The sequence below is a fragment of the Gymnogyps californianus genome, chromosome 6 (assembly GCF_018139145.2).
Source record: "Gymnogyps californianus isolate 813 chromosome 6, ASM1813914v2, whole genome shotgun sequence".
Taxonomy (NCBI): domain Eukaryota; kingdom Metazoa; phylum Chordata; class Aves; order Accipitriformes; family Cathartidae; genus Gymnogyps; species Gymnogyps californianus.
The window spans coordinates 19437001-19453525 of record NC_059476.1 but is presented as its reverse complement, the minus strand read 5'-3'; the positions used below and the strand labels follow the sequence as shown (position 1 = coordinate 19453525).

At 35.7% G+C, this 16525-nt stretch overlaps 1 protein-coding gene across 1 annotated transcript in view; it reads left to right on the top strand.

The window, feature by feature from the left end:
* HECTD2 (HECT domain E3 ubiquitin protein ligase 2) overlaps positions 1-15933 on the top strand; it is a 38963-nt gene extending 23030 nt beyond the window's left edge. Inside the window, exons 11-21 of the mRNA XM_050899038.1 lie at positions 1015-1111; positions 2013-2120; positions 3989-4121; positions 7840-7928; positions 9039-9197; positions 9657-9731; positions 10725-10812; positions 11079-11185; positions 12383-12498; positions 13137-13280; positions 15721-15933. Coding sequence (XP_050754995.1) covers positions 1015-1111; positions 2013-2120; positions 3989-4121; positions 7840-7928; positions 9039-9197; positions 9657-9731; positions 10725-10812; positions 11079-11185; positions 12383-12498; positions 13137-13280; positions 15721-15841 — 1237 coding nt within the window. The 3' untranslated portion in view covers positions 15842-15933. The remainder of the gene's footprint in view (positions 1-1014; positions 1112-2012; positions 2121-3988; positions 4122-7839; positions 7929-9038; positions 9198-9656; positions 9732-10724; positions 10813-11078; positions 11186-12382; positions 12499-13136; positions 13281-15720) is intronic.
* Positions 15934-16525: the final 592 nt, after the last annotated feature.

Sequence of the window (16525 nt, the reverse complement as noted above, 5' to 3'; positions counted from 1 at the left end):
AGAAAACACAAACTAAAAAAACAAAACAAAAAAACCCCACCAACAACAAAGAATCGCAATCAAGACTATATACTTAGAATTAAGAAGGCCAAGTAGGAGCAAGTCCTGGTTTACCTTCCATATGAAATATTTTTAAGTACATAATTCTTTGAACTAAGTCAACACTCCTTGGTAAAACATTTTGGATTAGGATTTCCAGGAGACCAAATGAGAATATTTTTCCTCATTTTCCTTTCTTTCCTAAAGACATCAGAATCCAGAGCTTCTCACAGGCAGGATTCAGGGTCCATATGCAGTCTAGATTGAAGATGTACACATAGAGTCTGAAGCTCTGGGTATTTCAATATGAACTTCTGCTAGGTGATGCATGAGCTAAATCAACAAAAAATTACCAAAATAACCAGTAACAAAAAAATCTTTTACCTTGATGACTTCTGAAGTTTTTCAAAATTATTTGTATTTGATTGCAGTGGAATGTGCCTGTGATCTGATATTTTAGAAGTCCTAAACACTTGTAACTTCAGGTTAAATATGAAGGACCTGTGGAAAATCAGTTCCTTTGAATTCTGCAGCAAATAAGCCAAACCAGAAATATTTCTACTGTGTACCTAAGAATACTGCACTGAGATAGCTGGTTTTCTTGTATTTAACGAGAAGATATTATCGTTTTCTTTAATTCAGTGTAGCAATTAAAATTTAGTATTTAAAGCAGAAGATGACTTTTTTATTTAGGTTTATTGATAATGGATAAACAAAAAAAGAGCTTTATTGAGGACAGCTATTATTACTAATTACAATTTCTGGTAGTATTTGCAAATAACAGTTCGTTCTACTGAATTGAGTATCTATGTATACAACACAAAAAAACCCAGCAGCTATTTGCAAATTACTATCAGTGGAGGGAAAGTAGTTACTGAATGATAATGCAAAGATTCACTCCTGTATTCTTAAAAAGAAAATAATATGCTAGATGCTAAAAAGGAAATATTTTATCTTCTTTTCTCTTGTTGTTAGGTTTTCTTTCTGTCAATACCCATTTATTATTTCTATAGCGGCAAAAAAAGTTATTATTCAAAGGGACTCAGAACAACAGATGATAAGTATTGCACGGGTAAGTCATTTAGTGATAAATATTTGTGTCTCACCCATTGGTATTTTATGAGTTTTTGTTAGATTGATATTACATACAGCCTTTCATCACAACTTCTAATATTTCAGACTACCCTGAAAAAGAACTTGAGCAATTTTACTATTACTAGTCTACAAATGTCCATGCTGGATTCTCACAATATTTTTTTATTTTAATGTGCTTAGTGTCAAGATGCTTATAAATACCAGTGTTGTGGAGAAAGAGTTAAAGTAATTTGTTTTTTTCTTTTTTGAGAAACCAGCATAATGTGCTAGCATGTTAAATTAACCAGATAATTAAGGAAGAAAAATTCCATGAGAATTTTGGACTGTTTCGTATTTTATTCTGTGAAGATATGTTGTCATGGAAGACCAAGATGCAACTGTATGTCACAAGTCACAGAAGAAGTGCTGCTTCTGGGCAGCCTCTTCTGTTTAGAAGGAGGCGTTGTCTGCCTCCTTCAGTGGTAATTTTGTTCAGGTGCTAGGTGATACTGGTTTCCTCGGTGCTCAGTGTGGCAGCACCACCACCTATCCATTCCTGTCTTGCTGGATGTGTCTTATGAATAGCTAAGTAAAGCACAAGCCAGTCTCCGGAATCTTATGGATATGTTTTTAACTATTTGGGGAGTTTAAAAGGTTGCTGCACAATTGCTGCCTTCTTGTTAAACTTCCTGATAAGTTAGTTCGAATATGGTGTAAATGCTATCTGCAGTAGAAAAGAAATTGCTCTCCATCTCTTAGAAGATATTGAAGCAGCTATCACATTATGGTAGTGTCTTTAATGCAAGATACTAAGGACTTTTTACATTTAACAAGTATGGCACTTTGTTTTTTTTAAATGAAGATACTGCATGTATGATGTTTCTTTTTCATTCAAATAGCAAAGCCTTGTGGATAAAGTCTCTCGCAGACAGAAACCTGACATGAATATGTTGTTCCTAAATGTGAAAGTGAGGAGGACGCACCTTGTTAGTGATTCACTTGATGAGGTAACGAAAAAATGTAATTAAATGGTGTGTTGCTGCAGAATAGCTATTGCACTTAGATTTCAGTTTGATAAGTCATATTTAAATCTTTCTGCGCTAAGAGATTGGGAATATAACTGTATAATACTAAACAAAAAGAATTGAATTACTGTCACAATAGCAGTGCTGCAGAATAGATTGGGTTAGACGTTCTGAACTTCATTTTCCGTCCTCATACTGCTGCATAGCTAAGCCCATAACAAACGTACATGTTTGCATGCCACACAGTATGTATTTGTGTTTGCAATTTTTGTCTTAAGAATACAGTGCATAATTATCAGGTTATGTAGGACTTGGTTCCATGATAGGAGCATGAATAGTGACTAATCACTAATGAGTTTGTTCTGTTCTCATTCTTGGAATATTTTTAGTCTTTTCATTCACTAACTTCTCTATCCTATAAGAATTATTTTAGGCTTTCTTTTCTTAAGTTCTTATCTTGATTTTAATTTATCCTTCACATTCTTGAATGTAACTTTTCCTTTTTTAGAAATGAAAAAGATATGTCCATTAAAGTAGGCAATTCTTCAGTATCCAGTGAAACTTGCTAATTAACATTATTTAAGGAAATCTAGTTCCCTACTCTCTCAACACTAAAAACAGCCTGATGATATTGAAAAATAAGTCCAAGTGGTGAAAACAAGACCAAACAAATTCTGATTAGTCATATTCAGAAAATATAAGTTTAAACTTCTTTTTCCTAGATTAAAGCCTGGGGCCTTCTCTCCTAAGACAGAGGAAATATGAGTGGTAGTACTGCTTTCTCTCATGCATTGTAGGGGTTTTTTTACCACACTGAAATAACCAAGAGCAACTTCAAGAGTTCTGATAGCCACAATATTCTGTTTATTTCTGATGTTTTCTTCTGCCCATCTCAGGGATGAGTAAGAATATATTGTATGATCCATATTCTCAAAAAGTGTGGGGAATGGAAGGTGGGGGAAAGATGTCTTATTTGTATTTCAAATTTAAAAAACTAATTTGCAAAGGAAAATCACTTCAGCTAATAAACAGTTTGTGTCAAATAATACAAATACATATAGTTAGAAAATTTGTGCAACAGGAATTTACTTGAGCAGCTAACAACGTAGAAATTTTTTTAGCACATGCATCCTCTTGACTAGTTTAAACACTTTCTCTGGAGCTGGCCAGTAATTAATGATTTAACGAAAAATTGTATAGGGACTTGATCTGAAAGATCACTGCTAATTGTGAAAGGCTGTAATGTAATTCTTTGCAGGTCTTTTGCATACCTGGATGAAATGCTGTCTCTTAGGACAAAGAAATGAAAAGAGCTTGTTACCATTGTCTAAAAAACAGTTTTACAAAACAGCTGATACTTGCTGGCAGGTATCTTACGCTGAACAGAACGGTGTCCAAATATTGAAAGTTTTAGCTACCTCCTTATTTCTAAATATCTCCAAAGGATGTCTCTTTTTTTTTTTTTTTTTAAAATCTATCATTTCTTCCTGGCAGAATGTCTTCTGTGTAGGTAAAAAAATCATATAGATCCAAAATATTCCAGACAGACTCAATTCATTGTATCTAGTAGCTTACTAAAAGTCTGTTTGCATACCACCTAACTTCTTTTCAAGCCTAGAGAGTGGCACCATGTGCAAGGTAGTTGATGATGTCAAGTAGTCATGATCATCTTGCTTCTGCAATTCAATCATTGTTTTAATATAGTTTTGACCTATTAGTAGGAGATGATGCAGATTACTAGTTTAAACAAAGCCAGAGCAGTGGAGACAGAGAGATGTGTTCTCTATGGCTAGAGGTAGTGATAATATGTTAAATCTCCTTTTTCTTCTTCCCTACCTATTTTGCAATAGCTAGCAAGGAAGAGGGCAGATCTGAAAAAGAAGTTGAAAGTCACATTTGTAGGGGAAGCTGGTCTTGATATGGGTGGCCTGACAAAAGAATGGTTTCTTCTTCTGATTCGCCAGATTTTTCACCCAGATTATGGTGAGTCCTCATAAATGTTCTTAAGTACAATGTGAAATTTGTTCATTTTAAATTATCAAAACAGTGATGGATAAGAATTCTTCATTAATCCAGTATTAGGCAGACCAGTTACTAATTTATGTAAAAACAAAAGCGGGCAAGTTAGAATTGTATATAGATGAGAAGAAGTTTTGGCATAGAGGAGGTGGAAGAGAGTGGGAAGTACTTGAAAAGCTTTGAAGATCTTGGCTTTTGACAAGGAGGTTCAAGCATTGCTGAAAAACTGAGATTTTGCTTCAGTGGTATGGCAAAATTAGAGGGTGAACAAATCTCTGATCAATGGAAAGGTTTAGAATTAAAATTAGGATTCAGCTTTTTAAGACTTTAGTCATGCTAAACGTTGTTTCAGAAACCAGAGGCTCAATGTTTATGGTTTGTTTAGTATCCCTAGGCTAGTGAGCATATCGGATATGAAGCAGGGCGATTCAAGACTAGCAGTAGATTTTCCTTGAAGTTCTTCCTCTGATACATCTGTGTTGTTACAGTGTTTCCATCTCAATCCAGAGACAGGATCTTTATTTACCTCTGGGCAGATGGGAGAAGGCCATCAACTATTTTATGGAGTAGGACAAGGATAATTTAAATCTGTTATAACTCAAATGGAATCGGGCCTTTGAAAGGGTTGTTTCCATTTCTCTTCTGAGTAGAAAGCTCATAAGAGTTTTTTATGAGTGTTAGTGAATTGCTAGACCTACTAACAAGCTAAGAAGAATAACCAAAAGCTGTGCAAGCCATTGAAACACGCTTGTCTGCCCTTGGAAATTTTCTAGAATTCACACAAGTGTATGTGTGAATTCTTATATTTGGATTTAAGAATAAGTTTCTCCCATTTAGCTTAATATGATGTTTGGTTGCAATTGGAATATGATATTCCTGTTCCAAAATAGGAAGAGACATATAGCAGCCTCTGAAGTAGATGGGTTAGCAAATACTGAAGTGGAGATAAGGCCAAATGTATTTGTTTGTCACCTGCCATCCTTGCCTCTTTCTTCTCATGCTGCATTTTCTGTTTTTACACTGCCCTCAGCTGTCTTCATATTGCTAGTTTAGGGAGTTTTCCTGGTTGTCCTAAGTAGCTACAGTTGGATGCTGTTACCGTGCTCAGTTCTGGCAAACTACTGACTCTGGCCTCCCGTGTATCAATGGTTTCCAGTTGCACTGATAGTTGTACTGATAGTGTCTGCAAGTTCTAGCACTATTTCTGTGATTAGTATAGGTAGAGGTTAGTTCTTACTTGAATCTTTGTCATCATATATTCTGTTTGGGATATCTGTGTGGCCAGCATTCTTAAAGTGGTCTGAGATGCTCTCAGGAGAGAAAGGTCCTTCAGTCAGGTTCAGAGACAGTATAGGCAGATGTGAGACTGAATGAAATAGCCTGCCTCTGCTGTTACCAGGACCTGTGAACCCATAATGATATTTGCAGACCCGAGGGGGGAAAAAAAAAGGAAGATTTTTTTGAGTAAATAGGAGATTGGAAGACATGAATGAGCATTCATAAACAAGCAGTTCAATCTACTTGTTTTATATTGCTGTAGATGGATCTGGGTGGGGTTTTTTCCCCACTGTAATTTAATTTCTCAAATGAGTCAACTTTCCTCAACTGTGCATGGATACATTACTGATGTTTTAATGGGTTAAAGTGTTCCCAGGCTGGTTCTTAAACTAGAAACATTGATTTCCAGGGACTTCAGCATAACTGATAGTCATTGGTAGAATGCAAGAGTTTGTCTGTCTTTGCCTGGAAGTGTTCATGTCCCTTAAATGCATGGTCCTCTGTTGTTTATAGGACTCCTTCTAAAGGTCCAGAGTTTTAAATCATAAATGTGTCCTCAAATCTGCTGAGATCATTATTTGCCTATAGCCCTTTTTCTAGTAAAAAGGGGTCTGTGTGGAGAGATAACATTTGGTGGTAACAACCTTAATAGGAAACAATTTATCCTGGAGAAAGTGTTCTGTAAGTTTGACAGTTCTGTTAGTAAAAATGTGTTGTCAGCAGAGCTTGGTAACTGATGAATTTGGAAACGTTCGAGAGTAATTTTTTTTTCACCAGCTCTGGCAGGCTTCCTCGCTTTAAAGTGTAAATTCTTTCATTGATGTGACTATCAGCCAAGTGTGGGAGGAGTTCAGAAATGTGCTCGTCCCTTGGAAAAGGACTGTATACTCTGCTGTCTTTAATGTTTAAGTTGCAAATAAGGTATGTCAGAAGCTTGGAAGGAAAAACATAGAAAAACATCACTGTTATTACCCTTTCCAGGTTAGCTGGAGATTTAACCCCTGAAATTAAAGAACTCCCAATTAACTCAGTTGTCTGCCCTCCTATGCGTGTTACGATGCTTTCTTCATCTCGATGTGAACAATTAATAAATGGGATTTGAGACCTATTTTGTTCCAGCATCACTGCCATCTATCAGTATGTGAACCTTGCTCTGCCTCACATGCAACTGTTCTGTTGCTTCTGGTAAAGGCACTGTCTAAACCTTTTGTGATGAGCACCTTTTTGAGCTGAAGTTCAAAAGATAAAGTTAGATTGTCAGGAGAGCGGGGGAGGGGGGGGAAAAATGAAGGCAGAGTTTTACCTATAAATTTTCATAAGAACTAGAAGTCCCTGAGACATCAGTTGGATTTTTATTCTTTTTTTAATCCAAAGGAGTTTGATTTTTCATTTAAATATTGTTTTTCCCCAACTTCATCTTCAAACACGGATGCAGTGAGCTACTGCATACAAGATGTCCTTAGAACTATTCAGTGCTTTGGTTTGTACACTGACTGTGGAAACAATAATAAACTGTTGGTCCATTCAATCCCAACAAATTAAAAACAATCATCACGTTTTATCCAATTTACTTCTGCATTGCTGAAGTTAATTTCACTGTTAGTGCACACTTAACTAGAGTCTAAGCGTCTTGCTTCTCTGACCAATACTTCCTAGGCGTCTTAAAGCTGTTATGTGGTTTCATTATGTAGGTTTTTACTTTCTATCACTCTTTAAAACAGAATGATCCATATCTGACACAAATAGCAGTCAAACTAGTCCATAGTCATGATTTCAGTAGGATCTAGCTTGTCATTTAGACCAGAGTGGCCTTCTTAGGGTATTGGTGTTTTAGGGTTCCCTGATGTAATTTTTTGACAGAAAATATGAAACATACCCTTTTGCTTCTCGTGTGCGTATAAGATAAACCTTTTACAGCTCTTTATTCTAAGAAGGTAAAGCTTATGGTATTTGTATCACGGGATTCATGCTGGCATTTTTAACGATTGTCATCTGCTACTGACCCAGGAAGGGGGGAAGAAATGGGTTTACATTGCAGCAAGAAAATTTTTGGTTGGACAATTAATGTTTCTGGCTGTACAGATGATGAAGTACAGTGAAGAAACAGATTGCACAGAGACAGTGCAGAATATCCACGACTGGAGGCACTGAAGAACGCATTGCACCAGCACCCAACAGGGCTGGTGGGCTTGGGCCAGCTTCGGGCTTGGCGCTGCGCTTGGTGGTCCTTGCCCAAGCACCTGCAGGCTCCTGCTGTGGGTGGGAAGACAGGGCTGAGAACAAGCGTGGAGATATGGGCACTCCTAGGAGCACTCTTAAGGGTGCATATGTGAGAAAGATGAGGTTTTGTACGACTTTTTGTTGAAGCTCAGGCTTTGTAAAGGCCACTGTTCCTGTTCTGCAGGCATGTTCACCTACCACAAGGACTCACGCTGCCATTGGTTCAGCAGCTTTAAGTGTGATAACTATTCTGAATTCCGATTGGTTGGAGCTGTATCCTTTTATGTCTGCTAGACAGTGCTAAACAAACAGCCATTCAATGAGTTGGTACAGGGATGAAATAAGGCATTGATTAAAGCTCATTCAGACGTTGCATATACAAGTGTGTTCCATTTTAAATGTATAAAAAGAATGTCATTCAAGCCAGTGAACTAAAAATAGGAAGAAAATGGTGGTATGTGGGTACGTGGTACATTTTACAGTCAGAAAATACTAGAATTACGATTAAACATGCAACTTTTTTGGGTGTAAGTTGTAATTTTTAATGTACTTACACCTCTGAGTTTCATTCAGTAAACATAAATGAGCCTGTATGCATTAAATTTCATTTAAGTCCCCGTTGATCAGTATGTGCTTTTTTTGTTTTGTTTGTTTTACTGAATGGAAACGACGTGCTATTTTGAGCATAAGTTTATTTCCTAGGTTTTCTGTTGTGCTCATTTATGAAGTCCTTGGACAAATGATTAGTGATAATATATAATATATGCTTATAAATCCACTAAGATGAGATGACAATGTCCCCATTTTGCTGATTGCAGTTGGACCAGATGATCGTTGTAGCTATCTTCCAACTGAACTATTCTATTCTAGTGAGAAGCTGCATCATGAACTGGATTCTTCTAATTTTTGGTATAATTTCAAATTTGTTTCACAAGATGCACTTAAATGTGCTAGCTGATGGGCTGTAGTGCCAGTGCAGGTTTGTCTTTATGCTTTTATTTAAAAGAAAAATTGCTATATTGAGCGCGCTCTAGAATTTTTGGATTAAAAATATATATCTACATTTCTCTTTAAAAACTTTTTTCATAACGATACTTTGGAACAAGTTCTTCTAGGAATGCTTGTATAGAATATTATGATGAAGATTCTCAAGTGTTTTGTCAGTGTGCATCATTTGACCGTTTTGACTACTACTAAATTGTAATACAAAACTGCATTTAAAATTGTCAGTCCAAAAAACTTAAATAATTTCCATTCCTTCTGTTTGTTTAGCATGTATTAGAGTATGCTGAATAAAATCTTAAAATATTTTTTCCAAGTTACTTAAAATATTAATTATAATAAGGATGTGTGGGGTTTGCCCTTAACATCTGACACGTATAGCTTATGGGACTTGCTGTATATAATAGCATCACCTTGGATATTCGTTTCCCACCTTGCTGTTACAAGAAATTATTGAGTCCTCCCATTGTTCCCTGCGATCATAACACACTTGTAGGCATCTGTGATGTCACATTAGATGACCTGTTTCAGATTATGCCTGTAAGTATTACGTTTTTTTAAGAGGCTAAATTACTGATTTAAAACCTGTTTTATTTATATTTAATGCTTGCATTATAAACTGTTTGAAAACAGCCTTTTTTTCAGCACAGGCTGATAAAGTCTCCTTTTCTTCTGTTGAAAATAGAAATTCTCCATGTTTTCTAGCGTAGCAGAATTTTTGTTGATCTACTTGAAGTTAGAATACCAAAATCTGATATGAGCATTCTAGACATATTTTCCATAGTAAAAAGAGAAATGTAACAGTTTATACTGAAATAAAAATAAATAAATATATACACACATATTAATTAAGCAGTGAGGTTTTTCTTTGTGTACGCATTTTGAATATACAGCTTTTTCCAAGATACTTTCTGCATAAAGTAACGATTCTGGCACGTCCTTGCAAAGTACATCACTTAGTTTTGTAGATTTACTAAAGAGTTTTTACTCATATTGTAGGAACTGGCCCATGGACTAAGTGAACTTCTATCCTATGAAGGCAATGTCGAAGAGGATTTTTACTCAACCTTTCAGGTCATTAAATACACAATTATAAGTGATTCTCAAACTCATTCAGTAATTTTTACCGATGTTTCAGCAATGGAGTGGCCTGCTACTGTGTGGTTGCTGATTGGAATACAACTGCATGGGCATTAAAGCTTGCTTCAAGACCAGTCTAGTCCTGGGGCTTCGGAGCTTACAGAGGCTGGCTCCACGACAGGGCTTTAGGCTGTTGTCCCCTGGCAGTGTAGGTGGATCTGCACTGACTGCCAGGGTCGCATGGCCAGCTGCTGGTGCATTTCCAGCTCTTTGCTTGCTCTGACACCATCACCTTGTAATCGGTGACCTGGTTTGTGGAATTCATCTGGCTGCAAAACAATCCCTTTTCTGTCTAACCCAGATGCTAGTCAAAGCTTACTCTGGTTATTTTATATGCTCTGTACAGGAAATCTCACTTGAACAATAGCTTGTTCAAGTTACGACAGTTTTGCCTGACCTGTATGTCTAGGTGCTACTTCAATCAAGAAAGCCTTTTTCATTTATTCATTGTTTTAGAACACATACTAGTTACTAAAATTTCATGCTGGTTTATGGATGTGTATTGGACTAGTATTGGCCTTTTTTCCCTCAGCTTTGAATTACATTATTGTCAGACCATATGAGAATTTTTGTAAAGCGGCTACTTTTCAGTTCCTAGGTGACACTGGAACAAATACCTTCTTGATTGTATTTGATGCTCCTAAATTTTTCTTTTGTATGAGAAACTCTGTGGCTCCAGAGCCTGCAGGTCAGTTTGATATACCACTGTGTAACAGGGTCAATTTTTCTACTTTGAATACCAATTTCTTGAGCAATTTGTTGAAAATTGTAATATTTAACTTTTAAAAACCCCACAACCCTCAGAATTACAGCATGTGCTAGAGAGAGAGACAGGGGAAATACATGAAATAATAAATACAAGCTTTGTAATTTGTGAGTGCATGAATGTATTTTCCAGTACTGACCTTGACTCCTCTTTTTCTCCAGGTTTTTCAGGAAGAATTTGGTGTTATAAAATCTTACAACTTAAAGCCAAACGGAGATAAAATTCCAGTCACAAATCAGAATAGGAAAGGTACTTCAATACATATTAACTACACATATTTGGCAGATTTAAGTTTGTCCTTTTTTTTTTTCCTTCTTATAAGCCTAGGTTTTCTTTAACAAAGTGTGAAGAAATGAAATTACTGTAGTCCTTTCTGGTATGCCTACTAATTTAATAGTATCTATCTAAAATGAAATGCGCTCATTTTTCTTAATTCAGTACAATTTGAGAGAGCACAACAAATTATTATTTAAAATTATTATGATGTGACAAAACAAAATATTTTTCTTTTTTAGAATATGTACAGCTCTATGTTGATTTTCTTCTCAACAAATCAATCTACAAACAATTTGCAGCTTTCTATTATGGATTTCATAGTGTCTGTGCTTCATATGCATTACTGGTAAGAATAAAATGAAACATAACTCTTCACTTCTGTTTCAAATATGTGACAATGACTTATCTAAATTAAATCAATTACGCTGGATGATTGTAGGATTCGTGAATAATCTTGATTAATCAATGTAGTTGATTAATCCAACATAAGCAGAAGAAATTAAGCAGGTAATCAACTGTTCTCTGTAGTGTTCCACTGAAAACAGATAAATAAAGCTCCATAAGTTAGGTTTATCAGTATGCATTCACAGACACTTCACGGGCTCTCGTGTGAATGTTTGTAAGGATTCTCTGTATTCCCTACAGTTATGAGCAGCAGAGCAACTATGTCTGTGTGCTCTTGAGTGACTCCTCTGAAAAAACCTATTACTTTTTGCAGGAAGAACACTCAGTGAGGTTGAGATTAAACATTCTTCCGTATTCAGTCCTGTTTGGCTGTTGGAATGCCTTTTGTAATTTACATCATCCCTTGTGCAGTAAGAAGAGAAAGAAGAGGCAATTACAATTTGCATGAGACTTTCTTCATTCCTGTGCGATTAGCCAAGTATGACACACTTGCAGCAAAATGAGATGTGACTAACTGCAGGGAAGGTTCTGGAAGGAGAATGAAAATCCATTGAAGTGCCATGACATACTTTCATGCAATTTAACGATGTTGTAGTAAATGAATAAGTAGGTTCTGCAGGTGTAAGTTTAGCAATTGTTAAACATGGTTTATTATGTGTATTTGCTTTGCACAGCAGCGTGTACAACTAAAAGTCAAGTTCTGTCAGCCACTGCTACTCATCAACCTACGTTGGGACTTTTCACTGTAAATGAAATGGAAGTTGTAACCAAAATTGAGATCAAGACCCTCCCTCTGAATTCCATACGTACAAACTTAATTTTCTTCCTGACCCGTTTGTAATCTAATCAGATGACAAGCAAGTCAGTGTAATAAATGTAAGAATGAAAAAGTGAGGAACAAAAGAAATATGCAAATTATCCAGTAATTTGCTTTTTACTGTATACAGTAGTAAGAGATTCTTCAAAGTACTGAGGAATTCATTTTTCTATAAAACCGTATGTATCTAAGTTATAGATTTATATTGAATGATATTCTGTTATTTTTTCTATAATGCCAAAAGAAAAATTAAATCTGAATCTAGTAGCATAATTTGTCATCTTTAAAAAAAATAAATATTTTATCCTTAATTTCTGGCAGCTACTTCGTCCAGAAGAGGTTGAAATTCTTGTCTGCGGCAGTCCTGAACTGGATATGTCCGCTTTACAGCGAAGTACCCAATATGAGGGCTACCAAAAAACTGATCTTACTATACGGTAGGCTTAATTTTTTTTTCATTCTAATTACTGAGTTTAAAAGCATCATAGAACGGTAGACTGTTGGGAATAATCTCTTCAAGGATAATCTGAGAATGATTGAAGCTTTAAAAACCTATTTCCAAATAAGGCAAAGACAGTATTAAATTATTTGTAAGTAGGAAGAGTTAGATCTTTAATGGCATAATCTGTTGCTGAATACCTTTAAAAGGTTATGATCAGATTGAAATGGAGACAGTTTTAAAAGAGGAGCTTGAAATCCTGCATAGTGAAGTCTGAGTCTTTATTTTTATTATTCAATCTTCTAAAAATACTTTTTCTCTTCCAATTCTATTTGATACTAAGGACATTTGTATTAGTCAGTAGAAGGCATTTATATTTTTATAGAAAAGTGGGTTTGAGCATCATTTGACAAGACATCATTCCAAAATTCATAAAACATTGTACTTGTCAAGTCCTTAGGAATTTATTTAACCTTGCATATTAGGATACTACTGATGTCCTATATATTACATTAAGTAAAGGCTCAGTAAGTGACATTCATCATGTAGTACTTGCGGTCGTATTATTATCCTCATACTGTTTTGTCATGATATTGCATCTTACACCATTTTCTTCTCCCTCTGCCCTGAACATAGATACTTTTGGGATGTAGTACTTGGATTTTCTCTTGACCTTCAAAAGAAGCTGCTACATTTTGCTACAGGGAGTGATAGAGTACCTGTGGGAGGAATGGCTGATTTGAATTTCAAGATTTCAAAGAGTGAAACATCCACTAATTGGCAAGTAGTTTTCTGGATTTTTAAAATTTTTTGTTAAATTATTTCCTGAGAGCCCTTATTGCTCTTGAATGTCTTTTTAAAGAAGAGCAAACTAATGTGTAAGGAAGAAACTGCACGGACTCCTTTAGTTTGTCTTCAAAATTTTATTATACCCATTTATTGATTGCATAAATTTTGCAGGTGACTATCTAATACAAAATTGATTCTCCAGTCAAAGTTTACATTTGAGGCCAGGAATTCTTTATTTAGAGAGATTCCTTACATGTTTTCAATTCAAATAAATTATTTGTTTAATTGTTCCTAACATGACAGCTGAGCTAATGAAAATATACTGTGAATCACTGTAAATTTTTCTGAATTCATTGTGTGTGTCATTATGTGTAGCAGCCCCTGCAGTTGCAGAAAATGCTTGCATTCTTTCTTGATGGTCTAAATAAGAATTTTAACATGTATGGCTGAGAAGATGTAGCATTCCTTTAGGGTCTCTGGTGAGTAAGTGTATGGCTGATACAGAGGTTGCTCAGAAGAAATAGGAACAAAGCAGCCTTGTAATTTCATTGTGAAGGTTAAATTGTTCATGCCAAGTTCTTATGTTTCTGGTAGTGTTTTATTTTGTGTTGAATTGACTTGAGAAATTCCACATACTTTCCAGCTAGTATTTTCCTTCTCAAGATTGGAGAAAGTCAGTTTAAATAATTTGGAAAGCTGTATAGAAAAGCTTACTGCTCTGAGGCTCACTGCTAAGCAGTAATTGCTGCTAAGCGGTAATTACTAGCTTGACCTAGATTTCTCAAACATTTAGGGTAATCAAAATACTTAAATGGAATTATATTTTTAAAGTCAAAATTTTGTTGGGTTTTCTGTGGAGAACTGAGTTAAATGCATAAACAAAATAAATTTTGGGTTTTTTTTTTTAAATTTGGTTTATCTCATTACTGTGGTATTTCTAATGCTTTATTCAATGAGCTAATAACTGGTTCCAGTAACATGTTAAACGAACATGAGGATCTGATGAAGAAAAATCAGTCAAAGTTGAATCTCTGTTTAAGGTCATTCTCCTCTAAATTGTTCTTTTTCTTAAAAATGGGAAAATGTGTTTTGAAATAGTGTGCCTTTTAAAATTATGTAGGTCTGTGTTTTGCAAGATAATTGTTGCAGTCAGACTGCCTGCACAGGGATGAACGTAGACATGTTGGCATTGCATTGCTCACACAATAGGATCAAAGAATATAATAACAATAAGAATTGCCAAATTAATATCCAGTTTCCCAACTTTCCAAATTCTGACGCACGTGACTCCAGTCTGATTAACAGATCTTTGCTTGCTTGTTTAAAGGGCGGGGAGGGGGAAGTAGCTTGGGTTTCCAGATCTGGGTGGATTACACCTCCTTTCAAGAACGTTTGCTAATGACCAAAGGCCAAGCTGCTGCCATTCAAAAGACTAAGGGCTTCAATGAAAACAGAACTAGAGAGCTTTTGAGTCCCATTTTGAGTCATAAAATTTAACTTTTAAGTGTCCAAGTTTGAGAAATTTTTCAGTGTGCTGGGTTAATTCCAAATGTCAGGTTGAGCTTCAGCTCATTGTCTTTCTCCTCTCTCCCCCACCAAGTAATCAGTTGTAGGACAAGTCTATGTCCTCAGTGCTGTCCTGCGTGTCACTTGAAAATATAAAGGCCAAGAAGATCCCATAGCTGCTTATTGCCTGTGGCTATAGCACAGGCATCTCATACTGATGGCAAAACAAATGCATCTGCTACTGAAGAACAGTTCTCATCGAACTAATCCATTCTAGTGAGGAGCAGAGTTTCCAGTGTTTCAGTCAGGCAATCCTAAGAAGTATCTGCAATATATATTCAAACTCAGCTCTCAGAAGAAACTCGCAACTGAAAGTGTTGGTATGGCTAAGACCAAAATTTGTGAACTGTTGTTTTTCCAGGGCTTCAATCAGCTCCTCAGTGCTCTGCACTGAGGTGTATGTCTGTAAGGATGTATTTTACCAGGCTGAACTCTGAGTTCTGTATCCTTACAGTAACTGTGGTTCATCTAGGTGTCTCTATACCTACTGCAGGACCCACCTTCCTTCTTCATGTTGTTGATTCTGATTATACCCAGATTTTGTATTTAAAGAAAAACTGATTTTGAAGTCACGTGATACCTGGAGTTTCCAAAATGTGGAAGGAGATGTTTCCAACTTAACAAAAAAAGAAAGGCGGGGAGGGAGTTGCAGGTGAACAAATTCACCTGAGGTGCTTATGACCAACAGTGATGTTATTTGTGTTCAACAGAACCTGAACCAACAACATTAAGATAAATGTACCTTTTACAGGGTTTATTGTTTAAGTAATGTTTAACTGAAAATGTGTAGGCAGTTGGCAGTGTTCTGCTTCTATTGTATTATTACTGAATGTGTTTTGTTGGGGTTTTTTTTAAATTATTTTAGGTTACCTGTGGCCCATACGTGCTTCAACCAGCTTTGTCTCCCTCCTTACAAGAACAAGAAGGAACTGAAGCAAAAGTTGATCATTGGAATTTCAAATGCAGAGGGTTTTGGTCTAGAATAAAATGAAATACTTCAAGAACAGCATTTTTATGTAGCATTCACTCTCTTCTAATTGTGCCTTTAAGCTTTTTGTTGTTATGTCTCTTGATACTGTGCCAGTCTTACCCAACTTAGATTTTTTTTTTTTAAATTAAATATGAAGTGTATGTTTTTTCCTGAATGGCAATACATTTACTGCTTGCTTCATCACAGAAAGTAGCTTTCTTCATCCAAAAAGCTAGTCTGTTTGATAAACGAAACCTGACTAAGACAATTTCTAATAGTTTGTTTCTGTGTTTTCTTAATAGCACTTTATCATTAATCATAATTCCTTTACACCACAGGTATCCCACTGGGAGAATAATATACAGAATATTTCTTTATTAGCTAATCCCAGTGGTAGAATGTTTTCAATTAACGTGAATAATAGAAAAAAATATAAGATACAGCATGTAGCCATATTTTCACAACGGCAAATAGGAATTTTAGTCTTTATAAAATGTATGCAGTTTTAATATTCTGGTTTTCCTTCTCAATGAAACAGGCTGTCTAAGAAGCATGTAAATAACTGCCTGTGAACAACTAGGGTTTTGATAGTGCCATTTACTGCTAAAAATTTATTTTTTATGAATAAGAGGTTTTAGATGTTCTATATTCAGCTTTTACACTTGACTGTACAAGAGTGTTAAAAGGTACTTTTTTCAGC